Here is a 22,181-nt window from a genome sequence, read left to right as displayed (position 1 = left end):
TAGTGTTACTTGTATTCTTCTAGCTCAATAATACTTAATTTAGTCCTGTTTTCATCTGGAAATGGCATTGCGTTAACTGTAACGGCCGTTAGTGCTAAACAGAGGCAAAAGAGGTGTTCCCCCTAACAACGCCTATCCACAAAGGTCCATTACATTTAACGAAGGAATTTAACGAGACGTAAGTTAAGACATACCTAATGGTGGCGTTACTCATGTAGAACCTGAAATATAGGTTTTATTGGAGAGAGGAAGGAGAGAGACAGTCCTCTTTTTGTACAGTCCCACGTGAGATGGGGCACTTGTCCCAGTCCCGGTGACTACAGTGGGGCCCGGCTGGCGCACAATTTATGCATCTGCCCATGGGATCGGTGTGGCTACGGAGGCCTCCCCGCATGGTAAAGGGGGTGTAGGATTCTATAGTGGATTATTGGGTGTATTGGGGGGTTATTGAGTGTATTGGGGAGGGGGGAGAGCGAGGTGGGGATGTGGGAGAGAGAGAGAGATGGGTTATGTAAGGGACCTGAAATATAGGTTTTATTGGAGAGGAGAACAAGAGAGGCAGGAGAGTGAAGGAGAGAGCGTGAAGGAGAGGGGAAAAGAAACAGTCCTATTTCTGTAAAGTCCCAAGTGACTTATATACCTCCCCAAACACCCCTTTAAAGAACACGTAGAGAGATACCTGTGCACAAAACTGAACACATCTGAGATACCTGGTGCATGCAAAGTATATTAAAATTCTTTAAATTAGCAAATACCCCAGGTATCTCAGGTGTGTTCAGTTTTCTCTCTCTCTTCTCAAGCAAGCCCCATATTTCAGGGTCTGGATGGGAGTAACGCCAGCTTTCCATAGGACATACTTAACTTGTAATTTGCCGTTAACGTAAGTTAGTGCCAACTTGACGCAGCATTAAGCCTATGCTAATGAGATATACAATAGCCATTGCTTTTGCATATAATTAGTTTTGTGGGTATGCATTAACCTCACGGAAAATAACAGCTGTCACAAATTGTGATAACGGCCCGTTATTAGCCTTCAGTTAGCCTTCTGTGGATCTGGGCCTTAGTGAGACGACCCAAAGGCTAAGGCCACTGGTGCTAAACATGAATGCGATCACCTTCAAACCAGTTGAAAGCCTTGACTAGCCAACAGTTCCTCTGAATTTCCTGGCTACATCCCTTTGCTCGCAAGTTGCTGCCAGTGTGTACAGTCATTCCTTATAAACAGTATGATCATTTTATCTGTGGAAATGGCAGTAGGTATTGAATAGAGAGTAAGGGGGATATTTAGTAGCCAACAGTCCGGTCTGCTCTGCATCTTCCAGCTCCACAACATGCCTTCCAGTTACTGCCATATTTGATAAGCGTCTGGTAGATACCGTCTGACTCTAAAAGATGCCGTCTGGAAGAATCAGTGTAAAGAAGATGTGGTTAGGTGTCCTATATTAAAAGAAGATGGTATTCTGTGTGCAATGTTAGCCACACTGCTGACCCCAGGACGCAGTTCCTTGAGCACCTGCATTAAGTAACGGCTCTGGAAGACCTACATTGCTATAAAGCTACATAAAATTCATGTAAAGAAATGGAAAGGTTATCATTTATATATAAGCCTGTAATTATTTAATGATATTTTAATGTGTTAATTAAATTGTTAATAAATATAATAATTACAAATTAACTTTTATTGTATATTCTATTTAAAATACAAATATAATACACAAAAGTAAAACATTTTTATTGTCATATTTAATTAAATTAATATTAACCCATTAAAATATTATATAGATTGTCATATTAGGCCTAAATTCCTATGGTGTTATTGCTATAGTATAGGTCTTCCAGAGTGCCAACTGTATGTAGACTGTATCAAAGAAGCCTTCCATCTATAAATAGGACAGTACAGCTTTTTGCGGATCGCATTGGAGTGCCTTGCCATTCCGCATCTTCTGATGTGGTGTAGGCCAGCCAGTGCTTAGTAAAGCTCCCCCTAAACGAGAGAGAATTAGCAAGGTCTGTATGAAATTGTATTGGTTTCATTTCGTGTCGTTTATAAGCTGCTGGGTTGTTGTTTTTTCCTGATGGCCCAAAATTGTTGTGGTATTAAGAGGCTCTTAATTTTTACAGTTTCCATCACTGAAATGTATAAGTTCTCATCTTCTTACTTTCATCCAGGGACAACCAGGACCCCTTGGTGGGCAAGGATCCTCTGGTCCCCCTGGGCTGATAGGAATAGCAGGACTGCCAGGACGTAAGGGAGACAAGGGTGAGCGAGGACATCCAGGAGTGAGCGGACCAACGGGAGATATGGTAAAATGTCTTTATTATTTCACAAAAATATTATCATTTTTTTCAGTAGAAGGAATGACACCAGTTTGTTTGCTAATACTTTTCTTTGTAATTTAGGGCCCAAGAGGTGTGACAGGATTTTCTGGAGCCGATGGTGTTCCTGTAAGTAAAGTAACACATCTAGGTATTAACAATCTAGCAGTGACAGATACAGTGTAAGACAATCAGGGGACACATACAGTATACACATACATTAATTTGTAAATAAAAAAGCCAAGGAGAAATGTGTTTCTTTGCTACTTGCAGAAAGAAGATGAATGGCACTCTAGCGGTCTTGTGTAAATAATAAAAATGTATTGATTATTTACACAACACCACAGGAGTGCTGTTCATCTTGTTCTTCATTGATTTTCCTATACACTGGGGAGGGGTGTGCTCTCATGGCGGCTTTCTATCATTCAGATTGCGAGGGCTCCCATATTCTAGCAATAAACCAAAGAAAAAGAACCCAAGATTCACTGCCCAGATTAATCTGTGATCCTGCAATCTACTGTGACAGTATAAATTTACAAACTGACCAATGTGTCAGTTGTTATTATATATTGAGAAACAATCCCGTATATATAGTATCAATTGTCTTGACACGCCCTTAACTAGGCAATATCTTTAGTCCTTTTGTTTGTCGCTTAGTTTGTCTTTTTGTACACTTCATTTTAACTCGGATCTTATTAAAAATGATTTTTAATTATAATTCATATACTCCCCTACTGGTAACTGAGTGCTTTTCAAGCTAGGTTCTTTCTCTTTGGTGGATTGCTAGTTTCATACCCCAGCCACAGCACCATACCTACATCATTACCATATCCTATACGTAACAAGCTGACCAGGGGAACCACCTTCCCTTCCCCCCACTTTCCCATTAGGTATATTTACTCCCTTTATTCTACTACATCTTTGCTATTTGCTATCCCAATGGGATTAGTAGAGTAAGTATCCCAGTGCTCTACAATAATGTTACTGATTATAGAAATCACATCTACATTGATGCCCTAATGAAGGAGTCTGGGTGAATTTGTCAGATCTTGAAGTATGGGCACAAGCTGATGGGGGTGAGAGCTTGACACCATGTGTGCCCTTGCCCACACCCAAGGTTTCTAACTAAACATGGGTGAAACCTTGGCACAGTTTTGCACACTCACGACAGGTGAACATTTTTTTAAACACATGAAACTTTGCTAGAAAGGACTGCAAATATCTTGCACAGAGAGTGCACATTGTTACCAACCTGCACCAATAATTCACAAAAACGGTTGGCAAATATTGCAGTTCCCCTGGTGAATGATATGGGCAATTATACTGACGAATATAGTCAAAATTAGGCAAAATTCACAAATAATTGGATAAATATATTGTGCTCACTTTTAAATATTTAAGTAAACAATTAGCTTTCACTCCAACATTTAATGCCTGCACATTTCTGAAAATAAATTGTCCTGGGATAGGCCCACACATCTCTAGTGCCTATAACAGTCTGTCTGCAAATTCTTCTGTGCACAGGGTCATACAGGACAGGGTGGTTCGAGAGGGAAAGCAGGTCATGACGGTTGCAATGGGACAAAAGGTGATGCTGGCCAGGCGGGGACACCAGGTCCCAAAGGCCCACCGGGCTTTTTTGTAAGTATCACATCCTATTTATTTTCAACATTATTTTGTGTAGCATTTTACTTACTGTTGTTCCACATACAGAGACAGCAAACAATTTGTTTTTACCAACATTATAATTTATAATTATTGGCAAATAAATGCTTCAAAATCTTCTATATATGCATTTTTTGTCAATGCAATGGGGATGTACCAACCATACAGAATTGAGCTTTTGGAACATTGTATAGTGAGCACAAGGATTCTGTATTTTATATTAAAAAGTGCAGTAAAGCAACAAGCCATATGCTTAATTAGTGTATGCTCTCTAATATAGATAATATATTTCTAGTTCTTATGTTTAAATAGAGAAAACAAATGTGTAGAAATGTACAAATACACTTGAAAATTCAAGAGGTATAACAAAATAATATGATTATTTTTGTCCCCAGTAGAAATGTACTGTGTTGTAATAGTGTTCCGACACACTTAGCGGCAGTCAGATTTGATAGAGATGGGGGATAACAAAAGAAAATACAGTAGTATTGTTATTAGAAGGAAAGTACTAATCAGCAATATCATCTTACAAGAGCATTTTACAATAATGTATTTTTCTGACAGGCAACATCCTTCATTTTAACTCAATAGCCATATGTTGAAATCAACATTTTTTTAATATATATTTTCAAATACTTTAGCTCATCCCTCATTAAGTATCAGTTAGAGATGGGCGAATCCGCCCAGATCCATTTCCCGGCTTTTCTCGCATATTCCCCCCAAAATCCGCTTTGTGCTGCAAAATCCCATTGTAATCTGCGCAGATCCATCAAAAGCCACCATTGGATACAACCCATTGACAGATTGTTGAATCCTCGGATTGAATTGGTAATATAATAAAAAATCTGCAAACCGCGAATCGCCATTTTTGAGATTGAACTGCCGAAATCCGAGGACCAAAGGAACCGGCCGATCCAAATTTGCCAAAGAAATTCGCCCATCTTTAACATGAGTTATAATTTACCAGTGCAACAACCCAAAATAAACATGTTGCCATTTCTAGTTACTTTTACAAGGAATAAAAGCATTTGATGCATAAATCCCAAACAAATCTGCCTTAATCTGAGCGAGCACCTGCATATTGAAGAAGTCATGCACACATACAGAAGTGTACTGAATTTGACTCAAATGTAAATATAAAGAAATCCTTAATGAAATCGAATCAAACTATTGTTTACATTACAGGGTGAAGGAGGTGTCAAAGGTAAAAAAGGTGAACCTTTTTTTGTAACGGCAGATATGAAAAACAAACTAAGGGTAAGTGTGTTTGTTATTAACAAGTGTTAGCGATAATATCTATTTTAGATGTTTTGCTAAAGAAAAAAATGTCCTTGTCCTAGGATGATATTGATTATCAAAAACAACGGTCACTTTATATGAATATTTATAAATCAAAGATTTTTGTAATCTATATGTAAAGTTTAAGAAATGCTTCTGATTGTATTGTATTATAAACACCTTCCACTTGGGCCATGATGAACACATACAGTAAGGCTACTAACAATAGCCTGGGCTTCCCATTGTGGAAATCCCTGTAGCTCAAATTGGAATTTTGTTTCTATCTTTGGGCACTAGATCTGTATACCAGAAAGTAAGAATATTTTTTTATACAGAATACCAATTTGGGCTTTGGGATGTCTGTCACGGGAGACCAGGACAATTACACGAGGGATCAATTCACTAGACAGAACTGCACAGTTCAACAAAGTGAATTTATTTGAAACAATCTTCCACAAACCCCAGTACATAAGACCCACACAAACTCGCCCAACTAGGGTAACTGGGTGAATAACCTAGAGCCCTAGGTGCGGGGACTTCCATCCTGAAGTTTACCCCGATACGTGTTCCCAACTTGCTCCGCTGTCTTCAATGGTAGGGGCAGTACTGCCTTGTTCTCCGTTAGTCAGCAGTTTAAAATTCCCTTCTGTCACTTCCCTCCAAACTCCTCCGCAAGTCTACGGAACATCCTCGAACGGCTTCGGATATTTAAAGGGTGCACTTAAGCTCTCTGAGTATTCAACAACAATTCCTATTGATATATCCCTCAGTCTCCATCCACCAACATGGAGGACGGGGGTCCAACCAATCCCAGAGCGGATTGTCTTCATGGGTCCAATCAGCGAGAGAGGGCTCGCCTGCATTGGGCCAATCTGGAGTGAGGGGACTCCGGGATTGTCCAGACTTCCAGGACAGCCCACAGAGGTGGGCTTAACTTTAGTGGGGCATTTGAATGGACCAATGGGAATCGTGCCTATAGAGCACAGTCCCGGCAACGGTTCCCTTTGTCCTCCCAATATCCCAGAAGTAATAGGCGACTCAGTCTGAGATGATTAATGGTCCCCCTGCGGGGAGCCACTTTCCCCACACCTGAGTCCACAGCCCTGCCTCACTGGACAATGTCCCAAGACACTCACCTTACCTTGCCCAGAATCTCCTTTGTGTTGAGGCTAGATACTTGTATACCCATTCTCCCACAAAGGGCCGTACATTAAAAACATTCCACATACAGTTAACCCCTGGTTCCTGAAGGGCTGGAACAGGCCATAGAATATAATATCAGCCCAATGTGGCACAGTATACAGATATAGGATTGGTACAATAAACTGTACATGCCTAAATAAATACATCATATTATTGATAGGCAGGGGTAATGGCGGTCTTAACCTTAATTTAAGAGCAGCCAAATATAATCCCTACTGTCACAATATCTCCTTAATGAAAGCATTCATGCTTAATGTATGTATTTATCTGGTCATGCCAATGAAACTGTATGTTTCTTTGGTTGATGCTATAGAACCACTTTGAGTAATTTGCTAGTAATAAACAACGTCATTCTTCCTACAGCCCTTCTGGGAAGTTTCAGCACTTGGGAGTGGAACGAATGTATAATTTATTAGCAACCTTGGGAATATTTTGTTTTAATGTACAGATGTAAAATTGGGGATGTGCTGTCACTGACAAGACCGATGTTTCTTTCTTTTTTTTTAAGCCAATAAACAATCTGTAGGAAATCTAGGACATATTAGTCAATTTAGACTTGAACAAATGCTTTTAAGTTGCTTTGCAGATTTAATCAAATGTTATTGATGTATTTAACTTACAGTAACTGCTGAAATATACACTTTATTCTGGTACCACATTAATATAGAAATGTAATTAATAAAAGGTTAACTGAATTTCTATCTTTCCAAAGTGTATGCAACACTTAATTTGTAAGGCACAAAGGAAAATTAAAGCTCACTGTCGCCAGTTTAACATAAGGGTTAGTTTGTAAATTAAATGTGAGTGTGCAGAGCTTTCAAATCTTCTCCTGTCTTCTGCACTTATGATGACACTATGATGTGCCACTATAGTCATAAAGGAACATTACATTCAAAATCCTACAGGGGTATATGTGTTTTTAAAATAAATCCATTGCGTAATATAAGATAAATCTTACTGAATTTAATCTTTTTGTTCCCTCTTTATACACTTTTTAATGAGTTTTACCTACTTAGGTTTCCTAAAAGTAGAAGGAGTGTTTTTGACATTGTTTATGTGATTTTCCTAGGGTGACCCGGGTGAACCAGGATTTAATGGTTTTCCGGTCAGTATATATATTTTTTTATGTACTTTTATTATTTGTGTAATAATTTATACCATGTGCAAGGCCTCATTGTTCTACTTTGGCATTTGCAGGGTCCCAAGGGTGCTCCTGGTATTGTGGGTTTTATTGGTCCAATCGGTTTTCCTGGGGAACCTGTAAGTACATTTCTTTTTCTCGCACCACTGACATATGTAGTATAGAACAGATAGCTGTCACTTTCACAGTTTGCAAAAGTGTGCAGTCTTGTTGACATGAATTTGGTAGCAGATAATATGTGTATCTTTAGTTATATAGCGCCATCCATGTACTGTAGCGCTTTACAGCAGTAACGCATGTGACATAATAGGGACACGTGCTTTATATAGAAAAGTAGACATTAGGAAAATGATTCCCTGCCCCAACAGCTTACAGTACATATCCTGCAGAAGACTCAGTGTATGTGACTGGGGAAAGGTAACTGGGCTACTGCACTCTACAGCTCATCTTCTAACATTGTTTCGTGCAGGGGGAGGTTGGAGGTTCTGGGCCACCAGGAGAACCAGTAAGTATTTGCTTTACAAATACATCTTCTATGCATTTTTTTTTTTAAACAGTTCAACTTTGGACAGCATTGATGATGACAGTAATAAAAAATGTATATATAATATATTGTATAAGTAAGTACAGTATATATTAGTGAGCAGTAGGTAATGTAGAGAAAAAGGAGGCTATTACACCAAGGCCCATATTTACTAAGCAATCTTAAATGGTCTGTAAATTGTCTTCCAGCGCCAGAAGGTGACTTGTGGCAGATGACTACTTAGTAAATCTGACCCTGTGTACTGTATGTTGTGTTCTGTTCCAGGCTCATTCTGGCTTAGTGATAAAAAACAGGCAGCTAAACTCATCTCCTTCTCCAGAAAATAGAGTCCTTCTTGGGTTTCTGATAAACGTTATTAGTGAGTGCAAACAGAAAATGAAAGGGAACTTAGGGAATGCATAAATTAGGGGCAGGTGAAAAAACAAAGCTATCACAGGGAGAGCAGTAAGGGAAAGGCCCCTAACAATGGCTGCATACTTGGAAAGGAAGTCTGCTACAGCCTGACAAGCAGGAAATAGGGCAGGGCCAGACCAAGTGCTAGGGTTCCAGGATTATACCATATCTGAGGAGCCAGATTAAGGGGTTGCTAAGGCTACGACCCGGTGTCGGCGCTACACACACGCTTCCCAGGCTGGCGGCACGTGCAGCTGTTCCCCGTCTGTGCAGAGCTACAGGGGGAAAGATGGGGGGGCGAGGTGGGGGCACTGCCATGATGTCACACGGCAGGTTTGTCCTCATTGGCTGAACCACCGGGGGCGTGCCCAGCACTCCGTTGCCAGTTCTGAAAACAGTTTTACTGTCTTCAGAAATATCTGGCCGTGCGGCAGCCAAGGTAGGTAGCGGGCCCGGCCCCATTGAGGGGCGGTTCTGGTCCCTGCAGCGCACGCCATAGCGCACTGCAGCAGGCAGCGGGGACCTAGAAACACATACAGGGGACAGAACATTTAGTCTGTAGCCAAACCAACCTAACTCCACCCTAATGCATATTATATACACCATTTTAACAAGTAGATCCTAACAAACCTTGCATCAAGTATGGGGCATGTTAGGCTGCGCTTATAGTGCTGGCGACAGCGACAGGACGTCACGGCAAAACAAATGCATTGCCGCCGTCGTGTGCGCTTATAGTAAGCGCGACGCGACAAAGCGACGGATTGGTCACGATAGCTGGAAGTCATCTCTATTTGATTTTCCAGCGACCGTCGCCTGACCGTCGCGTCGCCGGCACTATAAGCGTAGCCTTAAAGTGGAATTCCCCTCAGTCTACAGGACGCCTGTACAGTTTCTTGCAGGCCCCTTCATACATTTCTCTGACCTTTCTAAATAAATGAATGGCCCTCTGAAAACCTCTGTTGCTTGGCATTGAACAACATAAGAGAATAGAATCAGATGAAGCTTTATATTCCGTCTGCTGATATTTCTGTCCTCTCTTGGGAGGGAGAGCCAATAAACGCTGAAGATTGTGAGAAAGGAAATAGCAACGATTGAGTTTCCTTGTTACAGTGACATTCCTTGAAACAAAAAAATGATTGTAAGTGAGAAGATTTTGAGATATTTAAAAAAAAAAAAAAAACTTTCGTGTAGTAGCCCAAAGTTCACTTTTAGCGAGATTGCACCTTTAAGCGATTTACTTCAGCTTTTTTTCGTCAACGTATACGGTTTCTTGAACTCGAAGCAGTTATTCATTTCAGCCTCTTGACAAAGAGACATCAAAGAGAAAATAGATATTTTTTTAACCCAGAACACTCAATATACAGTATCTGCATGGCGGAGATACGCAAGCAAAAGTAAATATATACCTACTGTAACTCCAAGTTAACTCATTGGCGATAAACATGTAAAGGAGGTGTTCTGTAAATAACAGAATTCACTAAAGTTTATTACCAGTCTTGAGCTAAGGTTTGGGTAATACAATATCCAAGTGTGAAAATCACTCACTAAGCAGTGGTAGCTGTTTTCTGGTGAACTAACTACTTTCACTGCTGGCTTTTGCCACTTAGATCTATCCAAGTATCAAATTGCCACACAATCAGAATACTGTATCTTGTTCAGTAATGAATGCTATAAAACGTTCAGGCAGCACAAATGATGCTTACAGTCTTTCTGCAGAGCTACAAAGGCGCATCAAAAAACTGCAAAAGTTTCAGTTTATGATCTTCTGCAGCTTATGTGGACGTTAACTATTGTCGCATGAATACATAGGAAAGATAATAAAGATATTGGTAGCAGTTTATTTCATTACAATCTTTGGCTTTTCCTACAGTACCTATTGTAAAATGTGTATGATAGTGCATACAAAGATCCATACTAAGGATAAAAGACTATGAGAAGGGGTGCAACCTCTTTTAACACACCCTGGCACTGCCTATTACGCAGTGGTGGATTTCCCATTAGGCCTTGGTCTAGGCCAATGAAATTTGGGGGTGGAAAATTTCCCTCCAATGCCTATTCGCCACCATTAACTCCCTTCTTCGCCCAACACATATCCCAAGACCTCACCACCTACTTCACAGATAAAATGAAGTCAATCAGACATGAAATTTTTTCATTTCAAACTCCACACGCAACACCTACCTCCCCTCACACATCTAAATTCACCTTCAGCTCATTTTCCCCTGTGACTGAGGATGAGGGCTCCGCACTCCTCATCATCTCTCACTAAAATCTTCCCCCTTGATCCTATTCCCTAACATGTCCTCTAGTCCCTCTCTGGCACACCCTAACTTATCTTTTTAACCTTTCTCTCACCTTCGGCACATTTTTTTCTTCTATTAAACATGCACTCACCATGCCCATTCTAAAGGAACCCTCTCTTGACCCAGCTTCCCTCTCTTACTACCACCCTATCTCTCTCCTCCCCTTTGCCTCCAATCTACTTGAGCGACTTGTATATAACCGCCTTTTTCACTTTCTCTCTTCTAACTCCCTGCTTGAATCTTTGCAATCTGGTTTCTGTCCTCTACACTCCACTGAGACAGCACTAACAAAAGTGGCCAATCACCTGCTCACAGCTAAGTCTAAGGGTCACTTCTCCTTATTAAATCTCCTGGATCTCTCTTCTGCCTACAATACTGTTGATCACCTTCTCCTGAACACTCTCCACTCCATTGGTCTGTGACACAGCCTTCTTCTGGTTCATGTCAGTCATACCTATCCAACAGAACCTTCAATGGTATCTTCTCTGATGTCTCCTACCCTTCACCCTCTCTGAGAGTCTCAAAAGGCTCTCTCCTTGGCCCTCACTCTACACCTCCTCTCTTGGTGAACTAATACAATCTTTTGACTTTCAGTCTCTATGCTGATGAGATCTCTTACCCCTGCCCACCGCCCCAAAAATACTTTTCTCCCCTGACTTCTTTCCCTCTCTCCTGACCTGTGTCACCAGCTGTCTATCTGCAATCTCCTCCTGGATGTCCCACCATTGCCTGAAGCTTAACATGTCCAAAACAGAAGCAATACTCTCTCCCATTTCCACTGCCACCCATACCCCAAACTCTCCCTCACTGTCAATAACACAACAATCTCATCAACACCTCAAGCCCATCAAGGGGTCATCTTTGACTCTGATCTCTCCAACATTCATCATATTTAGTCGGTCATGAAGTCCTGCTGACTCCACCTCCAAAATATTGCTATGATATGCCCTTTTCTCACATGGTGCAACTAAAGTCCAAATTTACTCACTCATCTTGTACCGCATTGACTACTGCAACCATCTCCTAGTTGACATTCCCCTTGTCTGCCTATCCCAAGTCATCCAAAACACAGCTTCCAGGCTCATTTACCTCACACACCGCCACACTTCTGTTGCTCCACTTGCAAATTCCTACACTGGCTTCCCATATCCTCTAGAATCAAATTTTAAACACCTAGTTCTTACATACAAAGCTCTCAACAATGCTGCCCCCTTACATCTTAGCCCTCAGCCCCAAATATATCCATAAATCCCCCCTTAGGATCTGCCCATTACATCTACCTTACCTCTGCTCTCTCCCGGGTACAAGACATATCCCGTGCGGCATCTTTATCTGGAATTCCCTACCATAAATCATCTTGCTCTCTCCCAGCTTTTAGACATTTAAAAACTCCCTGAAAACGCACTTTTTCAAAGAAGTCTATCTGGCATACCTCTATCATTAAACTCCCCCCTCATCCCCTGCTCCAATCCCATTGGGACAACATATGCTGCTAAAACAATCTCCAGACTATGTAACACCCTCTAACATCCCCACCCTGGAATCAGCTGTCAGGCTGGACCATATTCAAATCTGAGGCATCCCACAATGAGCAGTCACTTTACCTTTTTGTTTCAACAAGCCTATCCTTGATTACTACAATTATTATTTCCTTTATTTTCATGTTGTTGTACTCCCAAGATGTCTAGTTGTAACCAGGCATTCTTTCTCTTTAATTTGAACTAATTGTTTGGTTGTCTGAAGATATGTCATGCAATTTCTAAGGAGAAACAAAAAAAAAAAAAGATTAACTTTTATTTTCTCTCTAGGCAATAGCGACATACTTAAAAAAAAAGTGACTGCAACATGCTGGAAAAAATCATTTTTAAATATATTTCTAAAATGTCTTTCCCCTCATCCTTCTTTAATCACAAAACTCTGTATGCTTCAGACATTTTTAAACATGTGTCTATCCAGCAAGTATGAGCCTGTTATTGGGTTCAAAATCTGAACAGACAGAAAATAGATGTTGCATGTTGTGTACATATTATAGTCACGTGAAAACCATCTGTCCAGCAGCTGTGTGATAGTTACTCTGGAGAGACATACTGTAGCTACTATTATTTACTTCAACTGCAGCCATATAGCAAAGAAAGAGCTTACAAAGGTTGCACAATCGGAAACCAAAGAATGCCAAATAATTTGTATTATGAAAAAAATATTATTTCAAACAATGATCATTAAAACGACTTTCGTCGTATTATTTCTATGAGAGGAAACAACAATCCTTTTAAATGGGGTCGCAAGTGATAGCAGATATCAGGAGAGTTCTACTGCATACAATGAAAATAACTGATCATCAACAGTTCTTAAGCAGATCAGTTCAGTCCTAGCCAGACCATTATATTCTATATGCATTTCCACAGGCTGAGTACCTCAAGATGGAAATAAAGCAGGCAGTGTGTCTTTATTTAAGAAGAGAGCTCGATCACAACCAGGGAGTTACAAACCTGTAAGCTTGACATCAATCGTGGGGAAGCTACATGAAGGTTCATTAAGGGATAATATCCAGGAAATTATTTTGGGATAGCAACATTATTAGTAATAGTCAGTATGGATTTTTGATGGATATGTCGTGCCAAGCTAACCATATTAGTTTATTTTAGAAGGTAAGTAGAAATTTAGATCAAGGTAATGCATTTGATGTGGTCTACGTAGGTTTTACAAAGGCTTTTGTTATGTTGCCACATGAGGTCAGTGTACAAAATTATGTAAATTGGTCTGGGTGAAAATATTTGCATTTGCACTGATTGAAATATAGACAGCATGGAGTATGGAACCTTTTCAGAATGGGCTAAAGTTCCGACATTTAAAAACTCCCTGAAAACTCCTCAGGAGTCCTTAGGCTAGGTCCCCGCTGCCTGCTGCTGCGCACGCAGGGACAAGAACCACCTCTCAATGGGGCCGGGGTCGCTACCTGCCTTGGCCGTCGCTCTGCACTATGTCTCTTTTATCTCTTTTACCCTGAGGAACTATTTACACTCATCCTCACAAGAAGAAGCTGAGAAGCCACTGTTGGAGAAGGCTATATATTCACCTACTTCTTGTAAGTGGGCTAACATATGAGCCAAGACTCCATTCATACACCCCCTTTGTCATAACAGTGCACACTATATTTTCTTTTCTTTTTTGGGTGATCCTGCTCCTCCTGGATTTTTGTGGAGTGGTGATTGAATAGGAATACTTTTGGAAACAAATCCTCACCAGAGGTTTTTGAGCAATATCCACCCAAATATGTATATTTTATATTCTATATTAGTTCACTTATTCACGAATCACTTGATTTATGATTTATTTACAATTTAATAATCACTTGTATGCTGTGTGAAACCGCTGTCCAATATCACTTTTTGGTGTAACCTGGTCATCTCATAATACAATGACACCCACCCTATAGGCATTACTTTTTCTCCCACCACTACTTGTTAGTTCACTATGTGTCTTTCCTCGCCGGCAGAGATTAGAAAACAACAGAGAATATAGTGGTCAAGCCAGAGATACCATTTGTCACAGGAGACCAGGACAAATAAACCAGGGATCAATTCGCCAGACAGAACTACAGAGTTAATAAAAATGCATTTATCGGAAAATGGTATCCACAACGGTCCAACACATAAAACACACACATCCAACTGGGGTAACTAGGGAACACCCTACGGGCCTAGGTGCGGGGACCTCCGGTAGGAAGTTTGCCCTGTTATGCTCCCACGCAGTATCTAGCAGAATGTGGGATCTGCACCATTTTATAAATTCCCAATATATCATACATGTACAATGAAATACAGCTGTTCTCTGTTGCTCTTCCACAAGAAATATGTTTTATTGTAAACCCAAATCCTGCAGTGTGTACTCACAATTTTATGTCATTTGTGTAGGGTAACAAAGGACTTGGGTTTTTTGGAGAAAAAGGAGAACAGGTAAAGAAACGGTTGGGAATTTATTTTCCACACACATTTTTGTGCCGTATGATTATTTGATGGTAATCCGACTTTTGCTGTGTTCCTTCTTTAATAAATTGACACATTGTATTTTGACATTGTATGACTTATTAGTGTTTTAATATTTGGGTAAATATAGAGATTATATATAAAACTGTTTTGTAATTGTGTGTTTTTCAGATGTTGGGTGTTCATATCATATAATTTTCCATAGTGAATGAGCGTACACAAAATAATAGAGTTTTGTATAATACATTACACATTACAATTGAATCAATGTCATAATAGTTTGAATTCTCTGAGTAATATATATGTGATATGTGATGTGTGATATTGTATATTTCCCCAGGGTAACATGGGTGCAGAGGGGCCTCAAGGTCTTCCTGTGGAGGCAGCGAAACATCCGACTGATGTATTCTTCCCCGAACATTACCAGGTAAACACCTAGGATCAATATCACCAACACCAACCTAACATTTGGTACCAGCATTCATTTCATGTATTCTATATGCATCTGGTCATTTAAATGTAGTGTCTGATTAAGCTAATTCTAGCAGTTGTGTTCTGCTAAACATGTACAGTCGACACACATAAGTCATAGAATGCTAAGAGAATCCCATGTGTATACAATGTACAGGCAACATTGGTGTAAAAACTGGATCACCAATGACTGCAGAGACAAAACACTTATTCTATCAAACTTTCGTGCTTGTTTTGCCATATACTGTACCAAGAAACCTAATGCAGTTATTCCTGAAGTTTGTCTTTCTCACACCTTCCTACACAATCTGAAAGTCCTTTCAGGCTGGGAATCTTTTCTGACTAGGGGGACGCTGCTGTTTGGTGCTATTTATTTTTTCTTGCCGTATATATATATATATATATATATATATATATATATATATATATATATATATATATGCAAATATAGCTGTATGCTCATCTGCATGTCTTAGGCAGGTCTGCAACCCCGCCTTTCCCCATTATCACCCAGCATACAGCACTTCCTCTGCAGCAAGGGATTCTGGGAAATGACATGCAAATGAGCACACAGTGTCACTTTTTGCCTCAATAACCATTTTTAACATGGTTCCCTATAGGCTTAAGCTTGCTGCATGGTCACAGCTTTGAGCACAGCCAGGGTTAAGGTGCATACCCAGAAAACCACCCACAGACAGCTGTTTCGACCTTAATGGGTCTCATCAGTGTGGGGTTGATTTTAACTGGGAATGCAAGAGAGGCTATGGGATAGGCTATACCATAATACTGAGTTAAGTTATGGTGAGTAAAAAAAGTGACAAAAACCCTCCACAGGAAAGCAAATATGCAAATATAGCTGTATGCTCATCTGCATGTCTTAGGCAGGTCTGCAACCCCGCCTTTCCCCATTATCACCCAGCATACAGCACTTCCTCTGCAGCAAGGGATTCTGGGAAATGACATGCAAATGAGCACACAGTGTCACTTTTTGCCTCAATAACCATTTTTAACATGGTTCCCTATAGGCTTAAGCTTGCTGCATGGTCACAGCTTTGAGCACAGCCAGTGGAGGGTTTTTTTACTCACCATAACTTAACTCAGTATTATTATATATATATATATATATATATATATATATATATATATATATATATATATATATATATATATATATGTATATATATATATATATATATATGTATATGTATATGTATATGTATATGTATATGTATATGTATATGTATATATGTATATGTACCCATATATATGGAGACAAGAAGAGAGAGCGCACACCTCATAGCATAATAGAGTAAATTTAATGGGAAGAATCAAGGGGAGGGGGATGGAAATCCACTCACAAGGGTAATATAAAAAATAGGCAGTTGTGAATCAAATATCACCACCAATCAGATGTCTCCACGGAACCTCCGCTGTTGGAATCTCACTTTGTGGATACAGGAACCACCACGGTCCGCTGGAGGGCTGGGAACACCTGGATGACCACAAGATGCCTGTCTGGAGCCTCAGTAAAGCTTTCAATAGAATACAGCCACAATTATGCTCCACGGGTGATCCGGCCCGATCACGCGCTGCGTGATGACGTAGTATTTTTTTACAATTGTTCATTTCTGTATTTTATTTTTATTGTGTGTAAACAACCAATAAAATATATATATATATATATATATATATATCATAGACTTACACATACACATTCACACACATATATATATATATGTATGTGTATGTGTATTTTATTTTATTGGTTGTTTACACACAATTAAAATAAAATACAGAAATGAACCATTTAAACAAAGGTGCGCCAACACAATACAGCAGAGAACAGGGAATCAGAGCTGCTGGAGACTAAACGAAAAGTATGTAATCGTTTATTCTACATATGGAGTTATTTACTGAAGTTTCCTAACTGACAAAATTGGAGTAAAATAATTGATGTATTTCCAAAAAAATTGAGAAAAGTATTCCATTTCATAGATTGATACTTTGTGCGACTGATACTCTGTACAACTGAGAGTGATAAACCTAGGATTAAGGTGCTTCACTTCTGCATATACTAGCGTCTGTAGACTGTGTGATAACCAAACGACTAAGATATAATTATCACTGGTGTAACAATTAGCACATACTGTGTAAAAAAGAGAAGCAAACATTTTAATATAGTATAGTTTATTTGGGTTTATTTTTGATAGATGAGTTTAATAAAATGATTTTAAATGTTAGTATTTCCCTATGTACTTATCTCCTTGGGGTTTTTTGAAATATAAGTAACCTTAAGACACCTACTGTTTAATTATAAGGAAAAATAAACAATAGGCTGAGTGCAACTTAACTGGGAATCTTTTTTGGTGATCATCTCTCGAACACCTTTTTTGGAAATATATCGGTTTCTTCCCATTGCACCGCCACTACAACTATTTAATGATGGATATTAAGGTTGAGCAGGAATGACCCCCCTTCCTACTTAAAGTAAAATAATTGAACCAGATTCATCCAAAGGAAATATCCCACTGTGTTCAATGGGATTTGTTTTCTTTGATACATATGGTGTTTTGTGGGGGTTGTGGGTTTGCACTGAGTGTGCCCTATCTTTGAGACTAGAAGGCTTTAGCAAATAGCCCCCATAGTGTCTTTTGCAGCACTATCAGCAATTTAACTTGCCATTTTCTCTGGAAATCTACCTAACATGCCTACTATCAGCTTCCCACAACGACCTTAACACTTGGCTTTGCGGTGTCATACACAACATGTAATCAATCATCAAACTGTAAATGATTAAGCAGAATTGTACTAATGGGAGATGTCATTGGGATTATCAATCAATCAATCAATGTTTTTTTAACACACCGATTACCCAAAGGTTTTTTATCCTAATTCAAAACTGGAATAACACTTTTATTAAAGTAATATATTTACAAAAAAGACACCACTATAGGACCCCGTAATAGTAACATGTTCTCCAAGTTCTTCTTGTGCTTTGTGTATTTTCCGTGTGTAGGATGCATGTGAGCTTTAAGACGTTTTGCCTATGTAGCGTGCTTTGATATGTGATTCATCTTATTTGCCAAAAGGAGCATTTGGCAAGTTTGCCTGCACTGTTTGCCTGCATTTGTGATAATGTCTTAATGCAGTTACATTGGTACAATTAAATATTCACCTGTGTGCAATAGGTTTGCTGAGTGTATGTTCCAATCTGCTCAAAGTGCACCAGCGAAAAATCACTGTCATGGCCTGCAGTGCTGTGTATGTGATTCTGCAGGCACAGTGGGGGCTTTCTACTGTACAACGTGAAAAAAGGGCACAAGCCCGGACTAAAAATCCTACAGTACCTTGTGCAGCCACCGATCGACAATTGTAAAGCTGCTTTTAACATACTGAAGTCTGCGTTTGCGTGTGTGTGTCAGGTAACACTCCTAGCAACATCAATGTAGTTACATTTTGAGAAAGGGGCGTGTTTGTGGCGTGTACACTTTTGCCCCACCGCAGGCATTACAAAAACACAAAGTAAATTGTTACATAATTAGTTAAAGTTCGCACCTAATGCTCGCCTGTTTTTTTGGACGCCATCTCAGAGATGGCGGTATTGTCTCATTATTCTCCAATGAATTATTTTATGTACGTGGCAACAATTTAAGGTATGATGGCATTTATTAGTTTAGACATAAATTAAAGACAAGTGCAGTGCTTACAGTATGTTATTTAACAAAGGAGCAAGTCTCAGCATGTAGGTGTGAACCCTAAAAGGGCCTCTGTCAGGAGTGGCTAACTCCAGTCCTCAAGGGCAACAAACAGGTCAGTTTTTCAGGGTATCCCTGATTCATACTGACTGAGCCACCTGTGCTGAAGTAGGGATATCCTGACAACATGACCGGATGATGGCCCTTAAGGACTGGAGTAGGCCACCCATGCTCTAATGAAATAGCCCCCAATGAGTCCCTGCCCTGAAGAGTGTGCACTCCTCTTTCTGGTACTTGAAGCACACACTACAGTGACTTGAATACACAACAAGGAGAGCTGGCACTGAGGTTTGAATTGGTTGATCCGCTTCAAAGGCGGTATTCTTATCCCTGAGCTTCTCCTCCAGGGAAATAACATTAACAAGGGTCCTCTGTCATGAAGATGTACTTTCTTTTCATGCTTTCTTTTTAGGGTCAAAAGGGTGACCAAGGAGAAAAGGGGGATCCTGGATATCACGTAAGTCAAAATAAAAGACAATAAAGGCTTGATCTGCACCATCATGTAGAGACATTTAGAAGGCCTGGTTGGACTGATCCACTGCTCCTGCCTGTATCAAATGGTGTGCAGGATGTTATACCTGGCTCCCATATCCTTCCGTTCCACTGCTGAGATGGAGGAAATGAGGCATGGAGGGAGCTAGGTGGGGAATTACACACGCCATGGGCTGTTGGGAAAAAATACACCTGCATCTTCCTGCACAGAAAATGATGTATCCTATCACATTCTGGTTACACTTTTTTGTGGCCAACAATCTGTAAAAATATAATAGCAAAAAACTGACAGTGTAGTGCTGGTGCTAGTAATTCTCTCTGAATTGTGAATAAAGTTTTTATTTATTTTTTTAGAGCCAAAAAGGAGAAAAGGGTGAAGAAGGTGTCATGGGATTTCCAGGACAAAGGGTAAACTATATATAAAAAAAAAAAGTACATATTTTCTATAGATACACTGTACAGCAAATAAAAATACCCCGTGTGAGCACATTCACATACCTCAAACAAGCCTGCAACCCTGCCTTTCCTCATTATCTCTAAGCATACAGGGCTTCCACTGCAGCCAGGGATTCTGGGTAATGACATGCAAATGCTCACTCAGTGTGTCACTTTTTGCTTTTTCAACATGGGCCCCTATAAGCTTATGCCTGCTATATATACACTGAAATGTAGCACTGTTTATTTAAATACAGGAATGTATTATTGCCATGAACTATATTTTACAGGCTATAAACTTGGGCAATGATCCCAGGGTAATCTTCTTAACATTGGGAAATACACCTTTAAGTAATATAAAAAAGAAATAGGCCATATTCTATTCAGGATTTAGCATCTTGAAAGACCTTTATACAGGTGTCACAGAGAACATTTCTTAGTATTTAGCAAGTACAACAAACCAATAGTAAACAAAGAGAACATGTCCACCAAGACCAATAAAGGGATTAGGAAAAAGATGTTTTAGTGAGTAATTAAATTGAAGTCGTTGTGTTAGTCCAGTGGCAATAGTGCAAAAAATATTTTAGTACAACCTTTCAAGAGTTCTACTTTCTTCCTCAGATCAAGCAACACTGATTTACAAATGTTTCACTGAGGTTAAAGGAGAAATCCAAGCGGACAACCTTTCTTTTTTTTACAAAGGATTTAAACGGGGGATCTCTGGAGTTGAAGCCCATTAATCTCAGCTCCTGGGGACCCCCACCTTCCAGAGATGCAGACCTCCGAAGAGGATGCCCGTATCGCTCTGCTGTTTAAAGCAACGGCGTCACGTGGGCCAATAGGAAGCTGCACCAGATGATGTCACGGCTTCCTATTGGCCCGTAGGATGCGGCAGCTTTGAAAAGCGGTTATTACGTGATCCCTGCTAGCGAGCCGGAGTGGCTACCGGCGCCCCCTATGGAGGTCTGTATCTCTGAGAGCAGGGGGTCCCCCTGGTTCAATCTTATGTTGAAAACAAATAATACATTTGCTCACTTGGATTGCCTCCTTAACACAGATGCAAAAACTGAGCTAACAATAATAAAAGAGGGAATGGTAGAGGGACAGAGGAATCTAAAATAAAGAGACAGGGCAATAAATGGATGACAGGGACATTGAGAATGCGGGGAACCAAGCAGCCAGTCACAGTGGCAGATGGAGTAAAGGGTCTGGGTATCAGAGAGGCAGGAAGAAACATTGCAGACATTTCTGATAGTGTGTTAGAAACCCCAGATCAATATTAAGTCTACAGCATATCAGCATATTGAGTTTTCTATACATATTTTTTTATTTTTTTTACATTGATCTCGTTATTTTGCTACTCCATTTATATTCTTTTTCACTTAGCTTTTCAATGAATGTGTTGATATTGCAAGATTATGAATTAATCAACTGCTTAATCATTGTAGGGATTGCCTGGCATCAATGGTCTTCCTGGACTTTCAGGAAAAAACGTGAGTAAAAAAGAATATACCTTTGTAATGTTGCCCAGTAGTACATTGCAGGACAAAACTGTCTGTACAGAATGGAATAACTCATATATTCTGTTGCATACAGAATTACTGTCTTATTAAGAAGGGCACCTCTTTCTAGAATTGTGGGAGGTTTTTGCAACTAGTAGGTTAAAATACATAAATAACTTAATTTAAAAAAAATATTACTAACTTTATTTCATCTAGCAGTTTTCTCCCAATGGGACGCAAAGCGCTTCACAATTACAATATAGCATGCATTACGCAGAACTGTACATAGGATTTTTACAGACACTGTCCATACACAGATGAGTTTATATTCTATGGTTGTCACTTGTCTAAGGTCACAAAGAGCTGACACCAGGATTTGAACAGGACTCACCTGCTTCAAACTCACTGCCATTACTTACAGAGTCCGTGTCGTCACTCCCTGAGCCACTTCAGTCATTACCTATATTGAGTCATTACTCTATATGTGCTGGTTTTCCATTCAAGTAGTCTCATGTCTTCTGGCTCTCCGGCACTAATCTTCTACCTCCCAAACAACATAAGTTCTTCTACAGCTTTGACCTTTTTAATCAGCCTCTGTATATTATAGAACTAAACAGGCAAAGCAAGGACTATGTCCCCTGCTATTATCTTGTTAGGCCGGGTTGTCAGGTTTTTACTGATATTGACCTCACCCTAT

The 22,181-nt window shown here is 39.8% G+C and overlaps 1 protein-coding gene across 1 annotated transcript in view; it reads left to right on the top strand.

Annotated features, from left to right (window-relative positions):
- Nucleotides 1–22,181, top strand: part of COL4A2 (collagen type IV alpha 2 chain) — a 237,402-nt gene that overhangs the window by 130,432 nt on the left and 84,789 nt on the right. Inside the window, exons 5-16 of the mRNA XM_075590709.1 lie at nt 2,170–2,304; nt 2,401–2,445; nt 3,841–3,957; nt 5,167–5,238; nt 7,532–7,567; nt 7,660–7,722; nt 8,073–8,108; nt 14,758–14,799; nt 15,170–15,256; nt 19,468–19,512; nt 19,902–19,955; nt 21,431–21,475. Of these exons, the coding sequence (XP_075446824.1) occupies nt 2,170–2,304; nt 2,401–2,445; nt 3,841–3,957; nt 5,167–5,238; nt 7,532–7,567; nt 7,660–7,722; nt 8,073–8,108; nt 14,758–14,799; nt 15,170–15,256; nt 19,468–19,512; nt 19,902–19,955; nt 21,431–21,475 (777 nt within the window). The remainder of the gene's footprint in view (nt 1–2,169; nt 2,305–2,400; nt 2,446–3,840; nt 3,958–5,166; nt 5,239–7,531; nt 7,568–7,659; nt 7,723–8,072; nt 8,109–14,757; nt 14,800–15,169; nt 15,257–19,467; nt 19,513–19,901; nt 19,956–21,430; nt 21,476–22,181) is intronic.

This window comes from Ascaphus truei, chromosome 3 (assembly GCF_040206685.1).
Source record: "Ascaphus truei isolate aAscTru1 chromosome 3, aAscTru1.hap1, whole genome shotgun sequence".
Classification (NCBI taxonomy): domain Eukaryota; kingdom Metazoa; phylum Chordata; class Amphibia; order Anura; family Ascaphidae; genus Ascaphus; species Ascaphus truei.
This window is presented reverse-complemented; position numbering and strand designations above follow the sequence as displayed.